At 35.6% G+C, this 19,294-nt stretch overlaps 3 protein-coding genes across 3 annotated transcripts; all 3 read right to left on the bottom strand.

Moving 5' to 3' along the window:
- Positions 1-3,613: 3,613 nt before the first annotated feature.
- LOC128556698 (uncharacterized) lies at positions 3,614-6,972 on the bottom strand. Its single transcript, XM_053542334.1, has 3 exons — positions 6,885-6,972; positions 6,163-6,269; positions 3,614-5,818 (listed from the first exon to the last, which is right to left on the bottom strand). The coding sequence occupies exons 1-3, from the start codon at positions 6,970-6,972 to the stop codon at positions 4,226-4,228; spliced, it is 1,788 nt and encodes a 595-aa protein (XP_053398309.1). The 3' UTR covers positions 3,614-4,225.
- Positions 6,973-7,545: 573 nt separating this feature from the next.
- Positions 7,546-16,742, bottom strand: LOC128556697 (CUB and sushi domain-containing protein 3-like). Its single transcript, XM_053542333.1, has 13 exons — positions 16,736-16,742; positions 16,273-16,440; positions 15,940-16,107; positions 14,645-14,790; positions 13,534-13,714; positions 11,948-12,127; positions 11,408-11,575; positions 10,363-10,530; positions 9,793-9,960; positions 9,265-9,432; positions 8,702-8,869; positions 8,177-8,344; positions 7,546-7,757 (listed from the first exon to the last, which is right to left on the bottom strand). The coding sequence occupies exons 1-13, from the start codon at positions 16,740-16,742 to the stop codon at positions 7,546-7,548; spliced, it is 2,070 nt and encodes a 689-aa protein (XP_053398308.1).
- LOC128556780 (sushi, von Willebrand factor type A, EGF and pentraxin domain-containing protein 1-like) lies at positions 15,161-19,152 on the bottom strand. The gene is made up of 8 exons (XM_053542465.1): positions 18,989-19,152; positions 18,236-18,403; positions 17,853-18,020; positions 17,321-17,488; positions 16,984-17,150; positions 16,273-16,440; positions 15,940-16,107; positions 15,161-15,317 (listed from the first exon to the last, which is right to left on the bottom strand). The coding sequence occupies exons 1-5, from the start codon at positions 19,089-19,091 to the stop codon at positions 17,074-17,076; spliced, it is 684 nt and encodes a 227-aa protein (XP_053398440.1). The 5' UTR covers positions 19,092-19,152; the 3' UTR covers positions 15,161-15,317; positions 15,940-16,107; positions 16,273-16,440; positions 16,984-17,073.
- Between the last annotated feature and the right edge of the window lie 142 nt (positions 19,153-19,294).

Here is a 19,294-nt window from a genome sequence, read left to right as displayed (position 1 = left end):
CACATTTGGCATATAGAAATTGTAAAATGCAACAAATTAAGGTCCATAACTCGAGGGAAAATCACTAAACCATAACATATCAGCAACTAGGCTGGGTAGTGGTAACTCGTCTAAAATTTGGTGGAACTCCAACCAGTGGTATAGAAGAAGTAGCACAGATACAAATATGACAAATCAAGTGTCATGACTCCGCTAAAAATCATTTAAACAGAACATAACGATTATATGCACAACTTTGCTCCACACTAATCAATCGTGAGGTTTGGTGAAATTCAGCCAAATTGAATACAGTTAGTAGTGTAAACATTGTAAAAGGGCCATAACTCCAATAAAAATCACTGAAGCAGATCATGCCGAAAATTAGCACAATAAGACGGCACTCCTGTAAGGTTTGATGGAAATACGCCCTATATTACTAGTGAAGTGGCTATAGCATAATACAGTTTGACGAATGAAGGGCTATATCATTGTTGAAAAACACCCAACTGGAACAGGTCGACGATATGCTCAGCTAGGCTTGGCAATGATCACTTTTTATGAAGTTTGTTGTAATTCCTCTATAAATTAGTGGTATCGGAACAGTTGCCCAGGCAGGGTAAAATGCGACAAATCAAAGGGTCATAACTCCACTGAAAATCACTGAACCGGAATATGCCAACAATATGCACAGTGAGGCTTGGTACTGATAACTACAGTAAGGGTTGGTGGAGTTCCGCCCAATAATAAAAGAGAAGTGGCAGAAACATGAAAAAAAAACCATAATAAAAAATGAATTAAGGTCCATAACTCCGCTGAAAATTATTGAATCAGAAATTGCGTAATGCTTGGCATTGATCACTCCTGTGAGGTTTGGTGGAATTCGCCTGTTAATATAAGAGAAGTGGCCAGCATAATAAAATTTTATGAATCGAAGGCCATAACTCCGCTGAAATCATCAAACCGGAGAATGCCGACCGTATGCACAACTAGGCTTGGCAGTGTTCACTCTTGTAAAGTTTGGTGTAAATCCACCTGGTAGTGTCAGAGTTGTGTGGACAAACTTTGGACAGACATACGGACGTTCCTACATATGGGTATTTATGTGGCTACTCTTTTGTTCTCTGTTGTTCCTTTAGCCACGTAAAAGAAAAATAGCCACACGAAAGCTTTCGGAATGAATGGCATCAAGGAAAAAGTACAGTTACCTATTGTTCCTATAGCCGCCTAAGAATGCAAATGTAAGCTCGGAAGGACAGACAGCTCTGACCTGACAACATGTGGGAAACATAAATAGTTGTTCCATATTACCATTCACATATGACATAAGGGCCATAATTTCATGGATTATACCCCTTTTGTGATCACATTCGTCCGTCCGTCGGTCGTCCGTCCACAAGTTTTGTGAACATGATAGAGACATTTTGTAATCGATTTTAATCAAACTTGCACACAACTTGTATTTGCGTAATATCTCTATTCCTTTTAATAACTGACCAGATCCCTTCATAAGTTCCAGTGTTATGGCCCCTTAAAGGGCCAAAACTTGCTATTTTGGTTTGTGAACACGATAAAAACCACATTTTGCAATCGCTTTTTATCAAACTTGCAGACAACTTGTATTTGCATAATATCTCTGTTCCTTTCGGATACTGGCCAGATCCCATCATGACTTCCAGAGTTTTGGCCCCTTAAATTTGCTATTATGTCTTGTGAACACGATAAAGGCCAAATTTTGCAATAGATTTTAATCAAACTTGCACACAACTTGTATTTGCATAATATCTCTGTTCCTTTCGAAAACTGGGCAGATCCCATCATGTGGGCTCCAGAGGTATGACCCCTTAAAGCGCCAAAATTTGCTATTTTGGCTTTTGCAGTTAATAAAAACTTCATTTATGGTTCGATTTGATGCAAACTTGCAAAATATCATTAACAACAATAGATCTTGGTTTCCATGATAAATCCATGAATCCGTCAAATCCAATCATATGGTTTGGAGTTACGGCCCCGATTGACCCCTGCAAGAGCCAAAATTTGTTAATTGTTACCTTGTGAACACGATAGAAGTGACATTTTACATTCGATTTTAACCTCACTTGCACACAACTTAAGTCACAATATGATCTCGCTTCCTTTCGAAAACTGTTTAGATTACAACATGGGTTCTAGAGTTATTGCATCTGAAATGGACAAAAGTTTTTATTTTGGCCCTTTCAGCCGCCATATAGAGCTTTCATTTAAGCTTTCATTTGATACAAACTTGCACAAAATGTTTATCTTGATGATCTCTAGGCCAAGTAAGAATCTGGGTCATGTTGGGTCAAAAACTAGGTCACCAGGTCAAATCAAAGGAAAAGCTTTTTAACACCATACAGGCCACATTTATGACCATATCTTCATGAAACTTGGTCAAAATTATTATCTTTATGATTTCTATGCCAAGTTCAAAACTGGGTCATATAGAGTCAAAAGTTAGGTCACCCGGTCAAATCAAAGGAAAAGCTTGTTAACACTTGAGGCTTCATATGATCTTCATTTTTAGACTTAAAACCTCAAAAAAGAAACATATTCGGTCATACACCCAGGGTCAAGATTTTGCGTTTCGAAAACATAGATCCTTGTTTCTTCTGCTAATCTAATTTTATCTCCGCTTTATATATTCTTATCCCGTGTTTTATAGAACTTGATATATCTCCGAATTTCAATTTCAAAATATCGGTCAAAAGACATTTGTATATTGACTATATTTAACTTGTTCAAAAGATGTTCATATTAAATAATCCTGTGCAGTTTACAGAACAGTATTTATTTATACAACAAGATAAAAGGTATATGGAGCCACGCATGTTCGTTGGTCCGTCCATCCATCCGTAATGTCCACTCTACTTCTCCGCAACCGCTGCAATTTTTATATTACTAGTACTTAGCATCATATGTTTACTAAACTGTGTGTCGACTACATATTGTCTAAACCGCTTAGACGATTTTCATTGGAGAAACTTGAATTGTTCACCTCACCAAGACAACGTGTAGAAGGCACAGCCCAGGTGACTAGGTCCAAGGTCAAGGTCGTACTTAAAGGTAAAATGTCAAATAGCTCAAATGCCTGTCCGTATTGCCTGAACAGCTAAAATTTCACCATGCTAACATCAATTGTTTTCCTCAATAATACAATACACAAAGCGCACATCCTAGACTAGGACTATGGTCAGGCTCTAACTTCATAAGATGATTGCATGCAGTCGTTAGATGACCACTGTTGTTTTTAGGTCAAATGTAAAAATCACAACATATAAAATTATATTCCTAGTTGCCACCAACCACGCCATCAGTAGGTTGCGGTCGCTAGAACCATATCTGTTAATTATTGTAATGTATGACATTTAAAATTTCTGGAAAAGAGTGCTTATAATATCACGAGGTTCCCTCTGATGGCGTAGTTATTCCGTTTTAATAGTACCCGGAGATTATTAACTTTCCTTCTCATAACATTTTGTTTAGGATGATTTAGAAATAATCCAACCTGGTACCTAGATGTATAAAACGAGCCACAGACTATAGACAACGGTTGGCGGCTTAATTTTGTTACTGTGTTTCCCACGAGACCGAATGAAATAAATACACTCAGTTCCAAAAGGAAGTGTGCACTTAGTTTTCTGTTATTTTTTCTCGGTTATTTTCATGAAAACTTATAATGTTTGGTACCAAAATATAAATCAGTTCGTAAACAAATTGGTGTGCATTTTAGATTTTGAGTTATACCTGAGAGTTAGTGTATGAAAAAATAAAACAAAAACGTCGGAGAATTTTTTGAAATATTTAAACTTAAAAGTGCACAATTTCTTTTGGAACTGAGTATATATATGAAAACAAACTATTTACGATATGTTGCAAAAAATAAATTCATTTTATTAAAAAAAATATGCTGAATACTACATCAAAAATATTAAAATATGTGACGAGAAATCGGATGTGCACTACCACATGCACAAAACATAATGCATAAAAGTTGATACTCGTCATACCGTATTAAGTGTTTAATTTGGCCAATTGTCTAAGAAGATAACATATAAAAGCATAATAGCATTCTGCTCTGATCCTTTCATTTGTATCGTGTAATGTAAATTTTATATAATTCTAAACGCTGACGGAAATAACTATGTTAATTTCAACTTCGTCTTAGTTTTGTTGCTTGTTTGATATTTCCAATGTGATCATGTGCCTTCTATACAAATTTTACAAACTTTCACTGTAAATCTAAGCCATAGGCGTCCAATATCGCATTTTTTCTAACATTTCTCTTCCGTTTGACCTCATTCATGTTTTCCGCAAGTTTTTTCTGAGCCAGTTCGTTCAACTTTTTTCCAGGATGTTTCTTTTCATCCGGTTTGTAAGTCTTGAAAGTTTCCCATGGTCTTTTGCCGTAAGAAGAAGTTAGATGTCTCGATGCTTCCATTTTTCTAACAAAGGCTGTTGATCGGTCCCGTTTCAGTGGCCTTTTGTGTGGAGTTTCCATGCAATGGACATCTTGTTGTTTCTTTCCAAAGAAATTGATTGAATTCGAGTCACGTAGCACAGTCATATTCATTGTTTTAAAAGTTGATGGATCGTTATCCAAATGCGAAGACTTCTTGGCTACTGTATGTACATCAGATTCTTCCTCTTCCAAATCAGATAAAAACGAGTCAGAGTATTCATCGGTAACCATGGATTCAATGTATGTATCAGGAAACAGCGTTCTGTCGTTAACCAATGATGAGCTGTCTGGGTGCAGTACATCTTCAACTGATGGAATATCTGGTGAAGAATTCGATAAAATTGCAGTTGTCCGGGTCCGATCATCAGCAGCAGACACTGGTGCCTCCGCAGTGTATCTTAAAATGTTTGGTACGTCTGCTTTTCCCGTTTGGGACAGAGGACGCGAATATTCATCTTGTTGACTTTCATCAACGAAATCTTCAAGTTTGCAATCCTGATTCTGTAACATTTGTTGTTTGTTTATATTATTTCCCCATCCATGTTTAACACTATCCCCATTACCTTCAGATTTAGCATGAGCCCCGGTTAAAATATATGAGTTTTCAAATAAGCACATATCTTCTTTACCAGAGTTACCAAATTCACAAACTGTACTTTCGATTTGCTCCATCGGCGCTGTTATCATCACAGATTGCATTGGAGCTTCATCTGATAATGAGATGTCGCTCTCAATAATTGACAATTCATTCTGGATATGCCGTCCTTCATCTCTGTCTGTCTGGATATGTTCTTCCTCGTCAGTGTCTGTTTGAATTTGTTCGTCATCATCGGCATTTGTTTGGATTGATAGCACAAGGTCAGCATCTGTCTGGAGCGGTTGCACGTCGTTAGTGTCTGTCTGAATTGAATGAAGCTCATCAGCATTTTGATGGATTAGTTCCATTTCATCAGCATATGTCTCGAATGGTTGCAAATCGCTAGAATCTGTTTGGATTCCCAGCCTATCATCAGTATTTGACTGAACTGGTTGCCTGTCATTAGCATCTGCCTGGACTGGGTGTAGCTCCTCGGCATTTTCCTGATTTGATTGCAAATCAACAGTGGTAGTTGTTACTGCTGATGTTGATGTGCTTGTGCTCGGTCGATTTTTGCTATCACGCTCAGCATCAATCTTTGACAAAGGGGCAACAACATTAACATTTTCCCTCTGCGTAAAAAGGGGTGGTAATGAATTTCGAATATTTGGTGATGGATGAGTAAACAAGATCGGCGGATTCATCGGAGTTTCATCACTCCACTCTTCATGATGGGTGTTGCTTATAGAAATATTATCCAAACTGCCTTCGTCGATGGCTTCCTCCTAGAACAGAAAAATGTATGTGGCAATAACCTTTAACTAATGCAATACTATTAACTTAATCGTAGTAATTTAGCCACTTGTCTTCAGTTGATGTAAGATTATTCAATATTGGAAGCTCTGTTAGGACTACTACTAGTGCATGGCAAACTCGTCCTTTTATTGCACTTATGTTGTAATCTTGAACGAATAAAACTGAAAAATATCAATGTTTATGCCTTAAAATTTACACGAAAACTGTACACACTTATAATTCTAAATGTCAATTTTTCTTTTAGCAGGTTATAGTATGCTTACCGTAATATATATCCAATTTATAGTAGTACAGTTACACTGAAAATACTAACCTTCAGATCTGGTTTTTTACAGCGTTTCATGTATGTCAATATACCAGCAGCGACCAAAGCTGCACATATTACCATCCCTAGTATCAGACCGAATGCTAAAGTTGTTTCTGGAATGATATATAATATTGGTGCTTTGTAAAGTTTGAATGTTTAAATTACATGCAGATATTTGATTTTGTACTTTTACCTTTACAAAATGTAATGGTCCCATCTTTAATGCAGTCACGATTCAACTACCTATCATACAGTAAGTAATCAAAGCCTTGAGGTGTCTGATGGGGCGGGCTTTCTGTTTTGTGACAATGAGTTTGTACCTTAATGCCGCGCGTTAACAGTTGGGATAAAGCAGAGAATAAATGAATTTAAAGTTCTATTAGCTGTTAAAAGACCATGTCTCTTATGCAGTTTTACATCAGGGGACAAATTCTGCCTCAGATTTTTATGAACGGAACTATATTTTGTAGCTCATGAACATATCTGATGTGACTAGGAATACAACAAAGTTCTATGATTGTCAGAAGTATACTTATGACTCTGGTAGTGGGTAACCCCATCCCCTAGCATTCAACCTAAAATAAAAGAAGAAGAAGAAGATCTTTGGTAAATTTGTTAATATTATGAAAGTTTATATATTTGGAAGGTGTGAGACATCATAATATAAAAGTTCAGCTTTCACCAATATTTGCAAGGTTTAGTAATTCAATTCGACAGGCATAACTTACCGAAATTAAAGGTTTCATCATTTTCCACGACCGGCTGAGCTATAAATAGATTATATTTTGGATTAGTCCGTATACTTGATTTTTCCATTTTGTAATATGTTATTTGTGATAGTCATACATATTGACACAATACCAAATCCAGTTTTTCGACATACCGACCACAAATTGGCCAGCCATTCATTTTGTTTCTCGAAGTTGTACAGAAAACTAAAGTAATACGACAATTTTCCAGTATAACTGCCCCTCTTAGCATTATTTTCAGATAACCACCGACATTCTTAATTTCAGTCAATTTTTTTTTTCACAGAAAGGAATTCGGCTTAGATCGTAGGCTAATGCAATCGATAATGTGAAGCAAATGGATTTAGAGTCAGTACAAACAAATCTAATTACCACTTCATCTACCCAAGTTATATGCAAGTATAGGCTAGTTTTGCAAATAGGTCGAGCTCGTTTTATTAAAACCTTCACCCAAATTTCATCAGTTTAAGTCGAAATTAAAAAGTATTATTTCATAACAATTAAAATAAAATTCGAAATATACACTTCAAAAATGACGTCCTTCGAAACTGCCGTTTGAAGTTTAATAATGAGATCTTGAGCTTGCGTTTAAATTCACTATTTCTACATTAGTTGAAATATTACACGGAATATCAGTATATCAATAAATGTTATTATTGTTGGCTTTAAGCAAAGTAACAATACCTCGCAAACAAGTAGAATTTACGCTCCATGTTTCACCGTCTTCGCATGTGATATGTTCCTCTCCTTGCAGTATGTAGCCTTCATCACAGCTAATGAAGGCTGTCTCGCCATACGTTGTACCACCGGGAGTATAAGCTGAACCGTTATCTGGAGTCGGGTCTCCACAATCTAGACAAAACCATTCTGCTTTATATACAATGTGTTTATGAATGTTTGTGAGTTTTAAATCATTGGTATAGACGTAATGACGGAGTTGTGTTGTAAAATAGAGTTACACAATTTTCTAAGGTATTGTTTCAAAATATATACACATTTTTTAGTTGAATATTCTTACCATATATGACAGCGTTTTAATGTTAATTTTTGATACTGCTAACTTCATTTTATGCTTTATGAAAAGTGTTTACTAATAAATGTTAAATGCATTGAGATAACGATAATAAATACTTTGCATATCACACCCAGCCAATCTTCTGGCAAGCGGTAGAAAATATCCAGTGCTGCACATTACAGTTACTTGTGAAATTCTGACAGAAGCTGTTTCTAAATTAATTTTCAATGCCGCGTTAATGGTAAGATTTAAGTACCTTTTATATCACATGTTGGTGTATCACTCCACCCGGTATGCTGACATGTAAGATTAGTAGACCCAGTAAGGTTGTAACCAGGATTACAGTATACTGTTACTGTTTCATCGAATGTTGTGCCGAACGGGATACTAGTTTTGCCATTGATAGGTGTTGGGTCACCACAATCTGATTATCAATATATAGCAAACTAATTTTTACTCATTGCTATATTTACTACCATTTGAGATGATGAAAAAGTAAACATTTAATTTTATAGTTAGTCAGCAAACTGTATGTAGATTTCGAACTATGAGGGCTATTTTTAAGTGTAACGCAGGAGCAAAGTGCTGATTAAACAGGTCTGTCTAAGACTTTTGAGATTGATAATCATCAGCGACACAATTGTCACTGTTTATTTCCTCAACTGACAGAAACGAACCACTTTGGAAAAGTAAAACGTTGACACGGCCTATCATTTTATCTATAAAGTGTTTTGTTGTTTACTTTTATCGATGTAAAAACTTAAATAATATAAAATAATACCTCGTAAGCAAGTAGAATTTACGCTCCATGTAGCACCGTCTTCACATGTGATATGCTCCTCTCCTTGCAGTATGTACCCGTCCTCACAGCTAATGAAGGCTGTCTCGCCAAATGTTGTACCATCCGGAGTATAAGCTGAACCGTTGTCTGGAGTCGGGTCTTCACAAACTAGACATAACGACTTTGCTTTAAAGTTAGTGTGTTCATGAATGTTTGTGAGTTTATAATCATTGGTATAGACGTTATGCCTGATTTTTGTTTTAAAACAGAGTTGCACATTTTCTTAGGTATTGTTTGAAGATATATAGTTTAAGGTTCTTACTTAAAATGACAGCGTTTTAATGTTACTTTTTTGATACTTCATAATATGCTTTATGAAAAGTGTCAGTCAAAGTGCATTGAGATAACGATAATAAATACTTTGCATATCACATCCAGCCGATTTGCTGGCATGAAGCGGTAGAAAATATCCAGTGCTGCACATTACAGTTACTTGTGAAATTTTGACAGAAGCTGTTTCTAAATTAATATTCAACGCCGTGTTAATGATAAGATTTAAGTACCTTGTATATTACATGTTGGTGTATCACTCCACCCGGTATGCTGACATGTAAGATAAGTAGACCCAGTAAGGTTGTAACCAGGATTACAGTATACTGTTACTGTTTCATCGAATGTTGTGCCGAACGAGATACTAGTTTTGCCATTGATAGGTGTTGGGTCACCACAATCTGATTATCAATATATGGCAAACTGATTTTTACTCATTGCTATATTTACTACCATTTGAGATGATGAAAAAGTAAACATTTAATTTTGTAGTTAGTCAGCAAAGAGTATGTAGATTTCGAACTATGAGGGCTATTTTTAAGTGTAACGCAGGATCAAAGTGCTGATTAAACAGGTCTGTCTAAGACTTTTGAGATTGATAATCATCAGCGACACAATTGTCACTGTTTATTTCCTCAGTTGACAGAAACAAACCACTTTGGAAAAGTAAAACGTTGACACGGCCTATCATTTTATCTATAAAGTCTTTTGTTGTTTACTTTTATCGATGTAAAAATAACTTAAATAATATAAAATAATACCTCGTAAGCAAGTAGAATTTACGCTCCATGTAGCACCGTCTTCACATGTGATATGCTCCTCTCCTTGCAGTATGTACCCGTCCTCACAGCTAATGAAGGCTGTCTCGCCAAATGTTGTACCATCCGGAGTATAAGCTGAACCGTTGTCTGGAGTCGGGTCTTCACAAACTAGACATAACGACTTTGCTTTAAAGTTAGTGTGTTCATGAATGTTTGTGAGTTTATAATCATTGGTATAGACGTTATGCCTGATTTTTGTTTTAAAACAGAGTTGCACATTTTCTTAGGTATTGTTTGAAGATATATAGTTTAAGGTTCTTACTTAAAATGACAGCGTTTTAATGTTACTTTTTTGATACTTCTAACTTCATAATATGCTTTATGAAAAGTGTCAGTCAAAGTGCATTGAGATAACGATAATAAATACTTTGCATATCATATCCAGCCGATTTGCTGGCATGAAGCGGTAGAAAATATCCAGTGCTGCACATTACAGTTATTTGTGAAATTCTGACAGAAGCTGTTTCTAAATTAATATTCAACGCCGCGTTAACGATAAGATTTAAGTACCTTGTATATTACATGTTGGTGTATCACTCCACCCGGTATGCTGACATGTAAGATTAGTAGACCCAGTAAGGTTGTAACCAGGATTACAGTATACTGTTACTGTTTCATCGAATGTTGTGCCGAACGGGGTACTGGTTTTGCCATTGATAGGTGTTGGGTCACCACAATCTGATTATCAATATACGACAAACTAATTTTTACTCATTGCTATATTTACTACCATTTGAGATGATGAAAAAGTAAACATTTAATTTTGTAGTTAGTCAGCAAAGAGTATGTAGATTTCGAACTATGAGACTATTTTTAAGTGTAACGCAGGATCAAAGTGCTGATTAAACAGGTCTGTCTAAGACTTTTGAGATTGATAATCATCAGACGACACAATTGTCACTGTTTATTTCCTCAATTGACAGAAACAAACCACTTTGGAAAAGTACAAATTGATGACAATCTGATTATCAGTATACTGCAAACTATTTTTTACTTGGTTTTATACGAGCATTTAGAATGATGAAAAGGTAGCTATTGTATTTCTTAGTAAGACACAATGTGATGTAGTTTCCGTTCTGCACAAGGGTTTGAAACTGCAGTAGCAAGCTTTTTTCCTTTTTAAGTGTAATCGCGTGATCAAAGTCCTGATTATAACAGGACCTTGACATTTCAGATTGTGGTTCATCTGTCACATAATTATCAATATTAATTACCTCAGCCTCAAAACACTTCGAATTCGTTATCTTGACTTCAACAGCATGTACGTATAACGATAAACATTGTTGTTGTTGACTTCAAAAGATATATAACTATACCTTGAAATTTGTTTCTGTATTAGATGGAAATAATTTAAAGTAGTTTAAGCCATGAACTATGTACGAATATTATTAAGGTTATATTAATTATAATAAGTATTGATTAAATTTATCAGCAAGAAATATGAATGTATGTCTAACTACTTTGAAAACACTTCGGGTAGTCAAATAAAAAAAATAACGAAAACAAAGAGAACACATATTTAGGCTGCAATCAGTAGCATTATCAGACGTTCTACCTTTCAAGCAAGTTGGATTATCACTCCAGTAGCCGCCATCTGTACAAATAATATGCTCATCCCCTAGAAGTATGTACCCGTTGTCACAGATTATGATAGCCGTCTCCCCATAAGTAGTACCGCTCAGAACATTAGCCGTTCCATTTTCTGGTGATGGGTCTCCACAATCTGAAACAATTATCTGTTTTTAAATAAATCCTTTTTCCTACGGTAGTCGCTTTGTAAACTGCCTAGCACGTGGATATTTACCATAAAAAACTACTAAATGTATATGCAAATGTTGAGATGTTAGAAAAAGTGGAAACTCCACAGGTCGCTCAACACGACAAAAACGAAAATGTTGCAGGCTGGGTTTGATTGAGCCTGTTCATGGACGGTGGTGGAAATGCATGCTACCGTCCACGCCCTCTAGCCCCGGGTTGAGCAGAACTTAACATTTACACATGCTAAAAGTACAAGAACAATTTAGAGACATCCACAGATGAGTTCATACGGCGGTGCACATGGACTTATGTTTAATTATTCTAAGATGTGAATTACCTTTTATATCACATGTCGGGGTATCACTCCATCCGATATGTTGGCAAGTTAAAAAGGAAGACCCAGTAAGGTTGTAACCAGGATTGCATGATATTGTTACTGTCTCACCGAATGTTGTGCTAAATGGTGTACTTGTTCTGCCATTGACAGGTGTCGGGTCGCCACAATCTGATTGAAATACTACGAATTATCAACAGTTATTTTATTTGATGCTATGAATGCTTGTAATTCAATAGAAAGAAAGTGTAGATATTATGATAGTGAAAGTGTAGATTTTAGAATTTGCATGAGTGTTTAAAACAGAGAAAATGCAAAGTATTTTGGCTTTCAGTTTTGAAATCTATCTTGCATGATTAACACTCAAGGTAATACAGGACCTGTGCTTTGGGACTGTTGATGCTCAGCCGTTAATTGCCTCTGCTGATAGACACTCGCCACTTTTGATCAGTTTTAATATTACACGGCATAACAGTGTACCAATAAATGTTGTTGTCGTTGTTGGTTTTTATAAACGATATAAATAGACGATACCTCGTAAGCAAGTAGAATTTACGCTCCATGTTGCACCGTCTTCACATGTTATATGCTCCTCTCCTTGAAGTGTGTACCCTTCATCACAGCTTATGAAGGCTGTCTCGCTATACGTTGTACCAACTGGAGTATAAGCTGAACCGTTAACTGGTGATGGGTCTCCACAATCTAGGCAAAACCACTTTGCATTCATGAATGTTTATTTGTTAAAATCATTAGTATAGATGTTTAAACTATTAAGATTCTTACTTATAATGGTACTTTTTGATAATTCCAAATTTAGTAAATAATTCATAAATGGGACATTGAGATAGCAATAATGATTACTTTGTGCATCAAATGCCGGGAAAGTTTCATAGCAATCTAGAGAAAACCCTAGTGGTAGAAATTCGAATGGGCGTATATTAAGATTGCATATCACAGTTTATTGTGTAATTCTGGCAGTGACTGTTTTAAATTACTATTCAGCGTCGTAATAATGATGATACTTTAGTACCTTGTATGTCGCATGTTGGTGTATCACTCCACCCGGTATGCTGACAGGTAAGATTAGTAGACCCAATAAGTTTGTAACCAGGATTACAGGATACTCTGACTGTTTCATCGAATGTTGTGCCAAAGGGGGTACTTGTTTTGCCATTGATAGGTGTTGGGTCACCACAATCTGAATATCAATACACGGCAAACTACTTTTACTCGTTGCTATATTTACTACCATTTGAGATGATGAAAAAGTAGGCATTAAATATCTTAGTTAGTCATCATAGACTATGTATATTTCGAACTATGAAGGCTTAAAACATTGAAACAGACAGAGCAATTGCAAAAGCAAACTTTGTTTACATTTTTAAGTGTAACACAGGATCTACGTGCTGATTTAACAGGCCTGAGACTTTGATCAACCACACAATTATCAATTTTAAATTCCTCAGCTGACAGAAACAAACCACTTTCGCGAAGTTAAAAGATTACACGGCCTATCATTTTATCAATAAATGTTTTTTGTTGTTTACATTTAACGATGTAAAAATATTTCAAATGCTATATAATAATACCTCGTAAGCAGGTAGAATTTACGCTCCATGTTGCACCGTCTTCACATGTGATATGCTCCTCTCCTTGCAGTATGTACCCGTCATCACAGCTAATGAAGGCTGTCTCGCCATATGTTGTACCATCCGGAGTATAAGCTGAACCGTTATTTGGAGTCGGGTCTTCACAAACTAGACGAAACGACTATGTTTTAAATTAAGTGTGTTCATGAATGTTTGAGAGTTTAAAATCATTGTTATAGACGATATACCTGATTTTTGTTTTTAAAATGGAATTACACATTCCCTAAGGTATTGATTCAAGATAAATTGTTAAAGATTCTTACTTAAAATAACAGCGCTTTAATAACACAGTTTTATACTGCTAACTTTATATATGAAAAGTGTCTGTCAAAGTGCATTGAGATAACGATAATATATACTTTGCATACCACACCCAGCCAATTTGCTGGCATGAAGCGGTAGAAAATATCCAGTGGATGTATACTCAGATTTCACATTATTTTCTTGTGGAATTCAGGCAGTAGCTGTTTTTAAATAACTATTCAATATCACGTAAATGATGAGAATTAAATACCTTGTATATCACAAGTTGGTGTATCATTCCACCCAGTATGCTGACATGTAAGATTGGTAGACCCAGTAAGGTTGTAACCAGGATTACAGTATACTGTTACTGTTTCATCGAATGTTGTGCCAAAGGGAGTACTGGTTTTGCCATTGATAGGTGTCGGGTCACCACAATCTGATTATCAGTATATGGCAAACTATTTTGTACTTGGTTCTACATATACTACCATTTCAGATGATGGAAAAGTTGACATTAAGTATCTAAGTTAGTCATCGTAGAGTATGTAGAAATCGAACTTTGAGTGCTTAGAACATTAAAACGGAAGAAATGCACACTTTTGTTTACATTTTTTAGGTGTGACAGGATCAAAGTGCTGACTGAGCAGGTCTGGGACTTTTGAAACTGCTGATCATCAGCCACACAATTAAAATTATTACACGGCCTATTATTTTATCATTAATTGTTATTTGGTGTTAACTTTTAAACATGTAAAAATTATCCCTAATCATATATAATAATACCTCGTAAGCAAGTAGAATTTACGCTCCATGTTGCACCGTCTTTACATGTAATATGCTCCTCTCCTTGCAGTATGTACCCGTCATCACAGCTAATGAAGGCTGTCTCGCCATATGTTGTACCATCCGGAGTATAAGCTGAACCGTTATTTGGAGTCGGGTCTTCACAAACTAGACAAAACGACTATGCTTTAAATGTACTGTGTTCATGAATGTTTGTGAGTTTAAAATCATTGTTATAGACGATACACCTGATTTTTGTTTCAAAACTGTGTTACACATTTTCTAAGGTATTGTTTCAAAATAACCTGATTAAGATTCTTACTTAAAATGCGTTGAAATATTTCTTTTTTTACTGCTAACTTCATTATATGCTTTATGAAATGTGTCAGCCTAACGATAATAAATACTTTGCATATCACACCAAGCCAATTTGCTGGCATGAAGCGGTAGAAAATATCCAGTGGGTGTATACTCAGATTGCACATTACAGTTTCTTGTGATATTCTGGCAGTAGCTGTTTACCTTGTATATCATATCACATGTTGGTGTATCGCTCCACCCGGTATGCTGACATGTAAGGTTTGTAGAGCCGGTAAGGTTGTAACCAGGATTACAGTATACTGTTACTGTTTCATCGAATGTTGTGCCAAAGGGGGTACTGGTTTTGCCATTGATAGGTGTTGGGTCACCACAATCTGATAATCAATATACCGCAAACTAATTTTTACTTAGTGTTATACGAACATTGAAAATGATGGAAAAGTAAATATTATATTTCTCAGTAAGTCACAGAGTAAGATAGATCTCGTTATGCATCATCGTCTGAAACAGGACAAATGCAGAAGCAAACATTCTTTTTACATTTTCAAGTTTATTCGCAGGATCAAAGTGTTGATTGTAATCGGTTCTTGACATCTGAGACCGGGGATCATCAGTCACATAACTGTCAGTATTATTTAACACCCTCAAAACACTTCGAATTCGTTATCTTGACTTTAACACTTTAACAGCATGTAACTATAACGATAAACATTGTTGTTTTTGACTTGAAACGATATATAACTATACCTTGAAAATTGTTTATATATAAGATGGAAATAATTCAAAGTGGATTAAGCCATGAAATATGTACGCATAAAATTAACGTTGTTTTTCGAGATTACATTACTTACTATCAGTATTGATCAACTCTATCAGAAAGAAATTATGAATGTATGTCTATCTACTTTAATCTTACTACGGGAAGTCAAATCGTTAAATAGTGACGAAGAGAACACACATTTGGGCTGCAATCAGTAACATTATCAGATGTTCTACCTTTCAAGCAAGTTGGATTATCACTCCAGTAGCCGCCATCTGTACAAATAATATGCTCATGCCCTTGAAGTATGTACCCGTTGTCACAGATTATGACAGCCGTCTCTCCATATGTGGTACCTGTCAGAGCATTAGCCGTTCCATTTTCTGGTGATGGGTCTCCACAATCTGAAGTTATTATCTCTTTTTTAAAAAAAATGTTTTTGTCTAAAATGTCGCTTTGTAAAATGCCTAACACGTGCATATTTACCATAAAAACTATCAAATGTATATTCAAATGTTGACTTGTTAATTAGGCAAAAGTATGTTTTATTATTCCAAGATGTGAATTACCTTGTATATCACATGTTGGGGTATCACTCCAGCCGGTATGTTGGCAAGTTAGAGAAGAAGAGCCATTACGGTTGTATCCAGGATTGCACGATATCATTACTGTTTCACCGAATGTTGTGCTGAATGGTGTACTTGCTTTGCCATTGACAGGTGTCGGGTCACCACAATCTGAATATAAATATACAGTGAAGTATTTTTACGTAATGCTATATATACTAGCAATTGAACTTCTTTGTTAGTGATAGAATAATGTAGAATATTTACTTTGCATTAGGTTTTAAGTGTAAACAGTCTTTTCAAATACTTTCGTAAGTTGAATCGTAGAATCAAAGTGTTGATTGAATTTCAGACTGCTGATTGTCTGTAACAGATGTGTCAATATTAATTAACTACAAAACACTTTCAGATCCGTTACCTAAATTCAGTGGATATTAGTATGAAGATAAAGGATGTTGTCGTTTACCTTGCATATAATATATCTATTAGACAGAAAGCAATCAGAATGGATAAAACAATGAATAATGGAAGTATATTAATATAAGGGTTGGATTTTCAAATAATATCTAGCTTACTAACTATAAGCTGCAATATGAATGTATCCCGACTGACATAAAGCACATTGCAGGGAGTAAAATCGTGATAAAATTGGAGGGGGGGGGGTGGGGAAGGGGGACCGTAACTGAGCTGCAGTAATATTATCAGCCGTTCTACCTTTCAAACAGGTAGAACTATCACTCCAGCTGCCACCATCTGTACAAATGATATGCTCATCTCCTTGAAGTATGTACCCGTTGGCACAGATTATGATAGCCGTCTCCCCATAAGTGTGCCACTCAGAACATTAGACGTTCCATTATCTGGTGATGGGTCTCCACAATCTGAAAAATATTCCTTTTTAAATTATTTATTTTGCTTCATCAGCTTCTTTGTAAACTGTCTTAATTAACTCTTCTGAGACATGCATATTTACCATAATAATCCATAAGTTGCAAATGTTGGCATGTTAAACAGGAAAATGTATGTTTATTTATTCTAGGCTGTAAATTACCTTGTATTTCACATGTCGGTGTATCACTCCAGCCGGTATGTTGGCAAGTAACAGAAGAAGATCCATTAAGGTTGTAACCAGGCTTACACGAAACTGTTACTGTCTCACCGAATGTTGTACTATATGGTATACTCGTTTTTCCATTTACAGGTGTTGGGTCGCCACAATCTGATTATAAAAGTCGATCAAACTTTTAACAGTTACTGTATGAAATGCTATTTATACTTGTATTTAAATTGTGGTAATAATGATAGGTAGGACAGTAAGTCAAAATGCAGTGTTCAAATTATGTATGAGGCTTTAAAATAGAGCAAATTAAAAGGATTAGGTTTTCAGTTTTTAAAGTCTAACTCGCATGTTTGGAACGCAAAGATAGGACCTGCCCTTTAGGGACTGCTGATCATCTACCAATTGTCAATACAAATTATCCCTGCTGAAGTAACAAACCACTTTCGATCAGTTTAGATATTTAACGGGATGTCAGTATATTAATATATATTGCTGTCGTTTCCTTTGAATGATAACACAATACCTCGTAAGCAAGTAGAATTTACGCTCCATGTTGGACCGTCTTCGCATGTGATATGCTCTTCTCCTTGCAATACGTAGCCTTCATCACAGCTAATGAAGGCTGTCTCGCCATACGTTGTACCATCGGGAAAAGAAGCCGAACCGTTAACTGGTGTTGGGTCTCCACAATCTAGACAAAACCACTTTAAACTTAGTGTGTTTATGAATGTTTATCAGTTTAAAATCATTGGTATAGACGTTATGGCTGATTTTTGTCAATGGAGTTATACACTTTTTAGGATATTGTTTCAAAACATATATTTTAAGATTCTTACTTAAAATGACAGCGTTTTAATTCACATTCTTGTGGAATTCTTGCAGTAACATTCAACCTCAATTAAGTACCTTGTATATCACATGTTGGTGTATCACTCCACCCGGTATGCTGACATGTAATAGCAGCAGATCCATTCAGGTTGTAACCAGTAATACAAAGCACTGTAACTGTTTCACCGAATGTTGTGCCAAAGGGCCTATTGGTTTTGCCATTGTTAGGTGTCGGGTCAGCACAATCTAAAAATCAATATTCAGTGAACTTTACTTAGTGATATACGAGCATTTGAAATGATGAAAAAGTAGATATTTTACTTTTTAGTAATTCATAGAGTAATGATGATTTCATTATTTATGAGGGTCTCAGACAGAACAAATGCAGAAGCAGTCTTTTATTTACATTTTGAAGTTTAATCGCAATATCAAAGCGCTGATTATAACAGGCCCTAGACGTTTGAGACTAGATCATCAATCACTTAATTGTCAATATCAATCACATCGGACTCAAAACACTTTGGATTCGTTATCTTGACTTCAGAAGCATTTCAGTTGAAAGGTAATTAAACGTTGATAGTCTATGAAGATTAACGTTGACTTCTAACGATATACAACTATACCTTGAAGTTGTTTATATGTTAGTAATATTAAGCCATGAAATATGTAGGGATATTTTTTTCGAAGTTATATGTCTTACTATTAGCGAGAAATATGAATGTATGACTATTGTTCGACTTTAAACACATTATGGGAGTCAAATCGTTATATAGTGAAAACGAAAAGAACACATATTTGGGCTGCAGTCAATAACATTATCAGAGAGTCTACCTTTTAAGCAAGTTGAACTATCACTCCAGCTGCCACCATCTGTACAAATAATATGCTCATCCCCTTGAAGTATGTACCCGTTGTCACAGATTATGATAACCATCTCCCCATAAGTGGTACCACTCAGAGCATTAGCCGTACCATTTTCTGGAGATGGGTCTCCACAATCTGAAGAAAATGTAACGTTTTAAGCAAATCTGTCAGTTCTGTAGTCTTGGCTTTGTAAACTATCTAAAGTGAAAATTTACGTTAAAAATCTATTATATGGAAATGTTGACATATGAAGCGAGCAAAAATACGTTTAAT

This window comes from Mercenaria mercenaria, chromosome 4, assembly GCF_021730395.1.
Source record: "Mercenaria mercenaria strain notata chromosome 4, MADL_Memer_1, whole genome shotgun sequence".
Taxonomy (NCBI): domain Eukaryota; kingdom Metazoa; phylum Mollusca; class Bivalvia; order Venerida; family Veneridae; genus Mercenaria; species Mercenaria mercenaria.
Note: the sequence above shows the minus strand (reverse complement) of the source record. Positions and strands in the feature narration are given on the sequence as shown.

Bases quoted from the DNA above. Each gene is read 5' to 3' on its own strand.
- LOC128556698 (XM_053542334.1), bottom strand. From the start codon at position 6,972: ATGGAAAAATCAAGTATACGGACTAATCCAAAATATAATCTATTTATA. The intron at 6,270-6,884 runs GTAAGTTATGCC...ATATCATTCCAG, and splicing joins TGATGAAACCTTTAATTTCG to AAACAACTTTAGCATTCGGT. The intron at 5,819-6,162 runs GTTAGTATTTTC...TTTCTGTTCTAG, and splicing joins GTAAAAAACCAGATCTGAAG to GAGGAAGCCATCGACGAAGG.
- LOC128556697 (XM_053542333.1), bottom strand. The intron at 8,345-8,701 runs GTATTATTTTAT...ATTGATAATCAG, and splicing joins AAATTCTACTTGCTTACGAG to ATTGTGGTGACCCAACACCT. The intron at 7,758-8,176 runs GTACTTAAATCT...GGTTTTGTCTAG, and splicing joins ACCAACATGTGATATAAAAG to ATTGTGGAGACCCGACTCCA.
- LOC128556780 (XM_053542465.1), bottom strand. From the start codon at position 19,091: ATGGTTATCATAATCTGTGACAACGGGTACATACTTCAAGGGGATGAG. The intron at 17,489-17,852 runs GTATTGTGTTAT...TTTTATAATCAG, and splicing joins AAATTCTACTTGCTTACGAG to ATTGTGGCGACCCAACACCT. The intron at 17,151-17,320 runs GTAATTTACAGC...AATATTTTTCAG, and splicing joins ACCGACATGTGAAATACAAG to ATTGTGGAGACCCATCACCA.